This window comes from Arachis ipaensis, chromosome B3 (assembly GCF_059453495.1).
Source record: "Arachis ipaensis isolate K30076 ecotype BB chromosome B3, ASM5945349v1, whole genome shotgun sequence".
Lineage (NCBI taxonomy): Eukaryota > Viridiplantae > Streptophyta > Magnoliopsida > Fabales > Fabaceae > Arachis > Arachis ipaensis.
Window position 1 is genome coordinate 88,191,254 of NC_142438.1, and position 11,247 is coordinate 88,202,500.

The window sequence follows — 11,247 nt, forward strand, 5'->3', positions numbered from 1 at the left end:
TTCCTACAACATAATTTGAACCAAACTCATAGCCAAAGGGATGAGAATTCATAGTGACAAGAGAAAATAAAAAAAATACTAATAAGAATGATAAACCCCAATTTTGTAGTTTATCTTGTGCTTAATTTAGGGGATTTTATCAACTTTTCTCACATTTATTCAATGAAATAGCATAGTTTTGTAATTCTCCTTAAATTTGTGCTTAAGTGTGAAAACATGTTTTTTAGGCCTTAAAATAGCTAAATTTAATTTACTTTAATTCCATTCAATGCCTTGATATATTTGTTAAGTGATTTTAGGTTTGGAGGGCAAAGATTGGATTGAAGGAATGAAGAAGAAGCATGTAAAAATGGAGAACTCATGAAGAAATGAAGGAATCGCAAAGCTGTCAATCCTGACCTCTTCACACTCAATCGATCATAACTTGAGCTACAGAGGTCCAAATGAGACGGTTTCAGTTGCGTTGGAAAGCTAATATCCGAGGCTTCAAAATGATATAAAATTTGCCATAGTTACCTTGCGTTTAAAGACGTGTATGCGTGCATCACGCGTACGCATTAGTGGATCAGCGTGGGTCCATTTTAGCAACTTGTGGCCAACGATTTCTAAAGCATTTTGGGCCCAATCCAACTCATTTCTGATGCTATTGAATCCAAGGATTGAATTGGGATGAACCAAGTAGTCATAGTTGAGTTTTCGTCATGTTTTAGGTTAGAATTCTAGAGAGAAAAGCTCTTCCTTCTCTCTAGAATTTAGGGTAGTTTAGGTTTAATTTTCTTAAATCCAATTTTCAATTATTGTTTTGATTTAGTCTTCCCTTTTAATTTCTTGTTATTACATCTTTGTTCTTCTAGTTTTACTTGTCATTTCATATTTAGCTCTCTTTAATGTTGATGAACCATTGTTGAAACTTAATTTCTTCTAATGCAATTTTATGTTTCCATGTCTCTTTTATGTTGATCTTGATTGTTATTATAGATTTCTTGCTTATGTTAGTTGTGGATTTCTTTAATTCTTGCATTTTGTGATGTTTACTTTTTTTGCACTCTAGGTGTTTGTTAAAATGCTTTCACTAGTTTTTGGGTAGTTTTCTTTACTCTTGGCCTAGGCTAAGGGGATTGAGTGACCTTGAGTCATTGGGTCTCATTGAATTGGTGATTTGAGAACCCTTGGTGGTCAATTTGATAACCATTGATACTAGCCTACTACTAAGTCAATTAGTAGCTAGGTTAGAACCTATGGATTCATGTTGATCAAGCCATTTGATATACTTCAAGCATAGAAGTAGCCTTGATGAGCTTGGTTCCTCATAATTGTCAATATTTGGTTTGTAGACAAGGATGGTGATCTCAATTACCTATATCTAACCAAGAGTTCTTTCCTTTATTTTATCAGTTCTTGACATTTTACTTTCTTGTCATTTATTTTTCTTGCCAATTATAAATCAAACCCCCTTTTCATCTTCGTAGCCAATAATTGACCACTTCATTGCAATTTCTTGTGAGATGATCCGAGGTTTAAATACTTCGGTAATTTTCATTGGGGTTTGTTATTTGTGACAACTAATTTTTTTATTGGGAGGATTGTTTCTTGGTGTAGAACTATACTCGCAACGAGAATTTATTTGCAAAATTCTATACCATCAAAGAATTCACTCATCAAAGAACTAATAAAATCTAACTCCTAAAACAAGCAAAAACTAGCAAAGAATCAAATTCACAATATCAACATATATATAATAACCAATAACATAGCACCATTGCAATTTCCCGGCAACGGTGCCAAAAATTTGATACAAGAATTATCGTCGGTCTAGAATTTCTCTTAATAGAAATCGAACTTCGTTGTAAGCATAGTTCCAAACCAACTAATAATTCTCAATCAAATTTAAAAAGATTTTGGTTGTCACAAAGTACGAACCCCAATGAAATAACCGAGAGTATTAATCCCAGGTCGTTCTCCCTAAGAATCACAATGAAGTGCTTTATTATTGGCTATGAAAGAATGGTTTGAGGTTTTTATAATAGGGAACAAGAAACACAAACAACAAGAATTAATAAAAGAAAGGAGGAACTCTTGGCTAGGCATGCGAATTGGGGTCACTTTCCTTGTCTAATAACCATATCTTTACAATTATGAGGAACCAAGCTCATTAAACCTACCTGTATGCTTGAACTACGTATAATGTCTACTTCTAAGCTTGAAGCACGTTAAATGGCTTGGTCAATTTCAACTCATATGTCCCAATCCAACTACTAATTGACTTAGTAGTAGATTGGTGTCAATGGGTATCAATTTGACCACTAGGGCTCTCAAATCACCAAATCAATTAGACCCAACTCAAGTTTACCCAATTCCCTTAGCCTAGGCCAAGAGAAAAGGAAACTACTCTATAATCAAGGAAAACATTTCATCAAACACATAGGGGTCAATAAAAGTAAACATCATCAGTTGCAAGAATTAAAGGAAGCTGCAAATAATCAAAGTAAGGAATCAATAATAGAAATTAAGGCAAACATCAAGAGACAGAGAAATCATAAATTGCATTAAAAGAAAATGGAAATCAATAAGAGAGTTCATAAACTAAAATTGAAAAATAAAGGAATTAACAATAGAAGTAAAGTACTAGAACAAATAAAAGTAAAGGAAACTAAATTGAAGGAGAAAGAGATCTAGATCTAAAAATGATTAAAACTAAGAACCCTAATCTAGAGAGAGGAGAGAGCCTCACTCTCTAGAAAACTACATCTAAAACTCAACTAAAGTGTAGGAATGGTGATCCCCCCCCCCAATCCTCCTTCACTCCCAGCCTCTTATCTGCATACTGAGCTCGAAACTGGGCCAAAACTAGGCTCAAAAACTGCCCCCCAGCAATTTCTCTTTAATGAGGCACGTGCCGCTCGTCGCGCTTACGCGTCAGCCACACGTACACGTCACTTTGAAGATGCAACGGTCACGCGTAGGCGTCGCTCGGAGTTTGGCGCGATCACGCGCACGCATCGTCGATGCGTGCTCGTCGGCATCAGCTTCTCAAATCTTCATTTTCTTATGTTCCTTCCACTTTTGCATGCTTCGTTTCTGTCCTCTAAGCCATTCCTGCCCTATAAACTCTGAAATCACTCAACAAATACGTCATGGCATCAAATGGTAATAAGAGAGGATTAAAAATTAGTGATTTTAAGGCCTTGGGAGCATGTTTTCATTCATAGCACAAAATTGGAAAGGAATCTTAAAACCATGCGAATTGTATGAATAAGTGTGAGAATAGTTGACAAAAATCCACTAGATTGAGCACAAAATAAACCTAAAAATAGGGTTTATCACATACGCACATGTGCGAGCTTGGCGACGCATACGCGTGGGAGTGTATTTCGCCAAGTGACGCGTACGTGTGACACACGTGTACGCGTGACCCGCGTCACGTGAGCTCATTAATGCAAATCGCTGGGGGCAATTTTTGGGCCTCCAGAACCCAGTTTTGGGACTCTCTGAAGCTGATTCTTGCTATATCAAAAGCAGCCTCATTCCATGTGAAGGGGGGAGAAATTAGGGTTAGTTTAGCATTATGTAGGTTGTTTTCTAGAGAGCGAAGCTCCCCCTTCTCTCTAGAATCAGGGTTTCTTAGTTTAATTTCTTGTAATTTCTACTTTTGGTTCTTGTTTTTATTTACTTTTTCCTTGTCATTTATTGTTATTGCATCTTTGTTCTTTCCTTCTATTTGTTATTTCATTTCTTGTGTCTTTTATGTTTATGACACTTTGTTATTTTAATTTACAGTTAATGCAATTTATGTTTCATGCCCTTTTATTGCTTAATTGAGTTACTATCTTTACTTTTCTTACTTGGTAGTTGTAGCATTTATTATTTCTTGTCATTTTACCATGCTTTCCTTTTATGCCCTCCAAGTGTTTGATAAAATATTTGGTTGGGTTTTTGTCTAGTTTTTCTCACTCTTGGTTGGGAATTTGGGTGATTAGGTGAAATTGAGTTGTTGATGTCTATTCCACATTGTGTGAAGATTGTTAATTGATTTGGTTTCTACTAACACTAAGCCTTCCATTAATAGAGTTGGTAAGGACTTCTGGATTGGGATCAATTATGCCCTTTTGAATAATACTCGATGTAGGATTGACTAATTGGGATTAATTCCACACAATTACCATGTTTGTGGTCCATAACTAGGATAGAAATCCTTAATTCCACAATTCCTACCAAGAGCCCTTTTTTAGTATTTAATTTCCTTTTTATTGCTTTGATTGCTTTTCATTTATTTTCTTGCATGTTTGTTTACTTTCTTGCCATTTTGCATTTCTTGCTTCTTATTATCAAAATCCCAAAAAAATCCTCATAGCCAATAATATGACATTTCATTGCAACTCCTAGGGATAATGACCCGGGACTTCAAAGTCCCGGTTATTTTGTGTTGATTGTGACATCTTTGATTTAAACTTTGATTGTGAGAGTTTATTGTTGGTTTGGACTATACTATTAACAAAGTGATTCCTATTTTGATCAATTCTAGATCAACAACAAATTCTCACTTATCAGGTATATATAGGAATGGGGAGGGAGTGGTTTCGGTTATATGGGAGGGAAAATGGGGGGAGTTTGAATTTGAAGTGGGTGGGGTTGGTGGGAAAAGAAAGTGATAGGATATATGAATGGGTATTGGGAAAAGAGAAAGGTGGGGTGCGGGAATCAAGGAACTTGATGGGGATGTGATGCATGAATGGGGATGGAATAGTGGGTGTAAGAGGAGAGAGAAAGAAGGGAGTGAATGAAAGGTGGGGTAGGTGGAGGTTGGGTGGGACCCACTGGCTTAATGAAGCTTCGAATTATGAGTGCCCCTGCCCCCCTGGGTGTTAAACGCCAGGTTTTGGGATTGAACGCCAGGGGTGGACCTTTTTCTTTTTGAATGGTGGGGCGTTCAATGCCAAAAGTGGGTGTTGAACGCCTTGGGGGGAACAAAAAATAGTTCTGGGTGCTCCTAAATAGGCGTTGAACGCCCTTGATTCCTTCCCCTTCTGGCGCTGGGCGCCAGTTCTGGCGTTCAACGCCAATACAGGGTACCTCTAGGGTGTTCTGTTTTCACTCCTATGTCTCTCTGTTCCAGTTCTAAGTGCTACACATGATCACAAATGTTAAAAAGAAAAGGAACACTATGAAATCTAATAGAAAATAATATAATATGAAATCAAACTAAAATAATCGGAAGAAAGAAAAATAAAAGGTACTATACGTATGGTTGGGTTACCTCCCAACAAGCGCTTCTTTACCGTCATTAGCTTGACGGACAACTCCTTTATGCAGGTTGATAGGGGCTCAGATCTTCATCCCTCATGGTGAACTTCTGTCCTGTGCTCTCATGAATTAGTTCGACATGTTCTATAGACAGGACCGGTTCACCGTATGTTGAAGGGCTGGGCTTCTAGTGAAGACGACTCACATGCCAGGCGAGAAGTCTTCAGTTGGAATTTTTTTGTTCCGCCAGCCCTTGGGTACCTTCTTCTTGGTGCCTCCTTCCTCTGTAGCTCGTAGTGAATGTCTAACACCAAACTTAGGTTTGATGTCAGGGGCTCTGTATCAAGAGAGAAGGCTGGAACACTAAGTGTTGCACAATAGTATCTCCTTTATCCAAGAGGGAATAAGGGTTAGAAATCATAAACAGGATATGATCCTCCCAAAGCCTCAAGATCAGCTCTCCTTTTTTTACATCTATCAAGGCCTTTGTAGTAGCTAGAAAAGGCCTTCCAAGGATGATGAAATTGTCTCTATCCTCCCCATTGTCAAGTATCACAAAGTCTGCAGGGAGGTAAAGGTATTTAACCTTAATAAGGACATTTTTCACCATACCATATGCCCGTTTCAGGGACATATCTGCCATCTCCAGTGAGATCTTGGTGGGATGTACCTCTTGGATTCCCAGTTTTCTCATCATAGAGAGAGGCATAAGATCGATGCTTGATCCCAGGTTGCACAGTGCGTTCTCAAAGGTGATGGTCCCAATAGTACAGGGAATAAGGATGCTTCCAGGATCTGGCATCTTCTGAGGTAGCATCTTTTGTACTAGGGCACTGCATTCATTGGTCAGCACCACCATCTCATCTCCGTTCTGGGTTGTCTTTTCAGCGATAGCATTTTTTAAAGAGGCCATATAAGGGGGTTTCTTCTCCAACTCCTCTCCAAAAGAGATATTGACTTGCAGCTTCCTGAGGATTGCCAAGAACTGAGCAAGTTGCTCATCCTCAGGCTCCTTTTGCACGTTTGGAGAGGATTGTTCTTTAGGCTCTTTCATTTCCATAGGGACGTGCATGGTGGCACCCCCAGTCTCCTCCTGAGCCTTGTTCTCCTCCAGTTCCTCAGTAGCAGGCGCCTCCTTAGGTTCAGCCTCAGCTTCCATAGTGTCGCACTTGTACTCTTTCCTTGGATTTACTTCGGTGTTACTTGGAAGAGTATTGGAGGGAGCCTCGGGTATCCTCTTGCTTAGCTGACCTACCTGTATCTCCAAATTCTGAATTGATGACCTAGTTTCTGCCATGAAACTATGAGTGGTCTTGGAGAAGTTAGAGACTATAGTAGCCAGGTCAGAAAGGCTTTGTGTGGGCACCTCCATCTGCTGCTGAGATGGTTGGAACTGTCTGTGATTAAACCTGTTTTGATTGGTTCCACCCTGATTATTGTTGAAGCCATGCTGAGGCCTCTGCTGATCTCTCTACCCGAAATTAGGGTGATTCCTCCATCCCAGATTGAAAGTATTCAAATAGAGATTATTATTGGAATTTCTGGATGAATTTTCCATGTAGTTCACTTCCTCCATGGTGGTCCAAGCATTGTCACCAGCATCCCCTTCATAAGCTACCTTTTGAGAATTGGCAGCTGAGCTCTGCACTCCACTCAAGAGCTGGGAGATAATATTGATCTGCTGGGACATGAGCTTATTCTGAGCCAAAATGGCGTCCAAAGTGTCCACCTCAATGACTCATCTCTTCTGAGTAGCCCCTGTGTTCACAGGGTTCCTCTCAGAAGTGTACATGTATTGGTTGTTGGGAACCATTTCAATGAACTCCTGTGCCTCCTTAGGCGTCTTTTTCATGTACAGAGTACCACCTGCAGAGTGATCCAATGACCTTTTGGCCATCTCAGAGAGACTATAACAGAAGATGTCTATCTTGACCTAATCTAAGAACATATTAGTGGGCATCTCCTGAGCATCAGCTTGTACCTCTCCCAAACATCATAGAGGGACTCGCTCTCTTTCCTGTCTGAAGGTCTGAATGTTTGTCCTTAGCTTAGTCAACCTCCGCGAGGGAAACAACATGTTCAGGAACTTTTCAACAACCTTATCCCTTGAACTGGGCGTGAAGCCAATCCTTTGCTTGATACCTCATAGCAAACGGGAAAAGCATCAGACTGTAGACTTCAAGATCTACTCCATTGATCTTTATAGTATCACAGATCTGCAGGAAGTCAGAGATGAATTTATTGGTGTCTTCCTATGGGAGCCCATGAAACTGGTAGTTCTGTTGTACCAGAGTGACCAGTTGAGGCTTAAGCTCAAAGTTGTTAGCACCAATGGCAGGTATGGAGATGCTGTACCCATAGAAGTTAAAGGTGGGTGCAGTATAAGAGCCAAGGACCTTCCTTGCATCTCCTCCATCGTTTGGATTAGCTACTATTGCTGTATCTTCAGCTTCCTGCTCAAGAGATTCTGTGAGATTCCCTCCAGCTCCGCTGGCTTATGCTTGTTGCAAACGCCGCCTCAAGATTTTCTCAGGTTCAGAATCAGGATCAAGGAGGGCTTCTCTATCCATATTCCTACTCATAAGCAAGAATAAACAAAACAAGAAAAGGAAATATGGGAGTCTCTATGTCAGAGTATAAAGGACTGCCTGTTAGAATACTCTAATAAAGATATAAAATGAGATAGAGTATTGAGAATAAAGATGGAAGATTATAAAAAAATTTTGGAATTAAAAGAAAAAGAAAGAAGTTAGAAAGGTTTTCAAAAAAAATAAAAAGGTGAAAAAGAAAGATTAAAGAAACACCAAACTTAAAATTAAAACAAGATAAGACAAATAATTAACTAACAAGATTTGAAATTAAAGATGAGATTTTCGAAAATTGAAAAGAGAAAGTCAAACAAAGATTTTGAAATTCAAATTTGAAAGAAAGGGAACTAACAAAATAGTAAACTTTTTTAAAAATTTGAATTTAAGGTAAAGATAAGATAAGAGAGCAAAATTTTAAAAATCAAAGAAAAGATCAAAACATCAAAAAAGATAAGCAAGATAAGATTGAAGAAAATTAAATTAAACAAAAAGATTACTGACAGGACACCAAACTTAAAATTTAAACCAAGATATGAAAAAGATTTCAAGAATTTTTCGTAAAATTAAAAGAAAAGTTTTTTTTTCCGAAATTTAAAAAGAAAAGAAGAAAACACTAAAAAGACACCAAACTTAAATTTTGAAATTAAATCAAAATAAGATAACAAGAAATTTCGAAAATTAAAAAGGGAAAGATAAACAATATAAATTTTAAAAAGTTAAAGGAAAAACACTAAAAGAACACCAAACTTAAAATTTTAAACAAAGTTCGAAAAAGAGAAAAAGATGACTAAGACGAATTTTTGATAAATTTTAAGAAAATAAACAAAAAAGGTTCGAAAAATAAAAAGGGAAAAACAATTAAATGAAAGACTAGTAAAAAGTACCTTATCTAAGCAACAAGATAACTGGTATTTTGTCAATCTCGAACAATCCCCGGAAATGACGCCAAAAACTTGGTGCGCGAAATTAGAACTCGCACAACTTCACCAGCAAGTGCACCGGGCGTCCAAGTAATACCTCAGGTGAGTGAGGATTGATCCCACGAGGATTGTTGGATTGAGCAAGCAATAGTTATCTTGCAGGACTTAGTCAGGCAAATAGAAAAAGAGTTGTTGTTATTGAATTCGCATAAAACAAGAAAGTAAAGAAAAGCAATTAAAGATTGGTAAAGAGAAAATATATGAAAGCAGTTAAGGTCTCGGATATGCTCATCTTTCCGGATTAATACTTTTTACTCACTATTCAAAGAATGAGTGATTCATTCCATGGCAAACCATGAGTGATTAAAACCTAATGTCTTAGCAAGTTAATCTCCCCTGATCTTACCAAAATGCCATAGACAAGGTCAATTCTTTCAGATCAAAGGGTGAAGCTCAGAAATCTAGTTTAACGCCACAAAAACCTCAATTACCCAAAGCTAACCAGATTATATGTCACATATCTAATTAGTCCAGACAAATTGCAATTTAGGAGGAGTACTTTCAAGCTGTAGCCTAAGCGAGATAACTCTGTCGAGAATCACAAGTGTTCATGTAGAATAAAGGGTCATACTGTTGTTCCACCCCAGATTCATAATATTAAGAACAAAAACAACTCCTTAGAATGGAATCAAACATTAATTGAAGTAGAAGAGTAATAATATCAATCCATAGAAATAAGCAGAGCTCCTAACCTTAACCAGGAGGTTTAGTTACTCATACTTTACAGAGAAAACGTAAAAGAAGATCTGAAGTAATCTAAATGTGAATCTCCCCTCCCGGGAGGTCTGATCCTCAGGAGGAAGGAAGTCCCTTATTTATAGTAAAAACCTCTAAGACTAAACCTAAAAGATGTTAATTTAAATTTAAAAGTTACAAGGATAAGATTAGATAAGCTAAGGAGTGATAAAATTCACTTTGGGGCCCACTTGGCGTGTGTTTGGGCTGATGCTTGGCAATATCCCTAGATTTTAGGAGTTCAGCGCTGGTCCCTGCTCCCTTCTTGGGCGTTACACGCCCAGGCTTGGTGTTTAACGCCAGTTTTTGCAGTCATTCTGGAAAAACAGTATAGACTATTATATATTGTTGGAAAGCGCTGGAAGTTAGCTTTCTAACGCCATTGAGACCGCGTCAATTGGATCTCTGTAGCTCAAGATATGCTCGTTGGAAGGAAAGGATGTCAGGATTAACAACATCTGCTATCTTTTCTTCGTCTCTAAACAAAACTCTGCCAAATTCGTCCAAAATTCACCTAAAATCATAAAAATAATACAAGAACTCAAAGTAGCATCCAAAAATAAAATTTTCACTAAAACATACTAAAAATTAATAAAATCTAACTAAAAACACTATGAAAAGGCTATGAAAAAGGGTATAAGATGCTCACGCATCACTTAGCGAGAGAAGAAAAAGTGTTTGAGTGAATGTGAAATTAGAGTTATTATTGAGTTGGGATAGCATTTCTTTATTTTTTCTTAATGGATCTCTCTTTTGTATTAGTTGATTATAGTTGACTATACTTCTAGTTGGTTACCTAGCAAAGTTGTTTTCTTGAATATAGACATGTAGTGTAAATCTTGGAAAAAAAACAACGGTTGTTTGACGTTTGTTGAATCGCTGAATTCTCTATCGTAATTGAAACTCAAGATTCATGTGTACTAACTACTAAAAGTGGAAGATCATTTTGCATTTCCCCAAGTACACATATGATAACTTCAACTAAAATCTCATACATTCACCTTGGCCTCGCAGTTTCGGACTGACTAGTAAGCTAAAATGCTACCACATGCTCAATATCAAATTCTTCACCTCCTTCCTACCTGCTACCCAACTTAATGTACAACCACACAACGAAAATTATACCCTGTCCAATATTGAATGATTGTTTCTTTTAACAAAGTAATCTACAAAAATTTCAATATATTTGAATACAGTTTTTTGCAGTGGAAAAGAGTAATAATCTAATGGGAAATTAAATAATGGCAGTTCTGCAACATGGACAATGTGAATTATTTTCAAACCATGGGTTCAAGCATTTGGAATGGAACTTATGGGCACAAGGGAGATGCATCAGAGTCTCTCCAACCTTGAATAACTCCAAGCACACAGCACAATCCTCTTGTTCTGAGGCTTTCCACCTCAATTTGGACCAATTGAACCTTCTAGAACCACTTTTCTTTGAACCATATACCTCTGTGTGCAACTCTGTTATGCTTGCTTGTCTATTTTCCGAACATTTTATGCTGTTTTGCCATTTAATTGAATTGATTATATAAGTTCAAAGAATGATCAACGGATTGAGTAATTCTCAAAGACAATAATACAAAGTTTTTTTATTTAACTTCATATTTATATTATATATATATAACTTTTGTAGTTATAAATTTATTATATCTAAAATTATTCATTTATTTTAACAATAATTGCTGAATAAAAATAAA

At 37.2% G+C, this 11,247-nt stretch overlaps 1 protein-coding gene across 8 annotated transcripts in view; it reads right to left on the reverse strand.

Annotated features, from left to right (window-relative positions):
* Positions 1–9,448: 9,448 nt before the first annotated feature.
* Positions 9,449–11,247, reverse strand: part of LOC107630610 (RING/U-box superfamily protein) — a 2,753-nt gene continuing 954 nt past the window's right edge. The window contains exons 3-5 of one of the 8 annotated variants that reach the window (XR_015907711.1): positions 10,828–11,049; positions 10,546–10,670; positions 9,449–10,034 (exon numbers count right to left, since the gene is read on the reverse strand). Coding sequence is in view for 5 of the 8 variants with exons in the window: in XM_016333808.3 (XP_016189294.1) it covers positions 10,779–11,049 (271 nt within the window). In the remaining 3 variants the exon portion in view is untranslated. Of the gene's footprint in view, positions 10,059–10,462; positions 11,050–11,247 lie in introns of those variants that run through there. The other 7 variants (XR_015907710.1, XR_015907709.1, XM_088510110.1 and 4 more) reach the window with 7 other exon arrangements.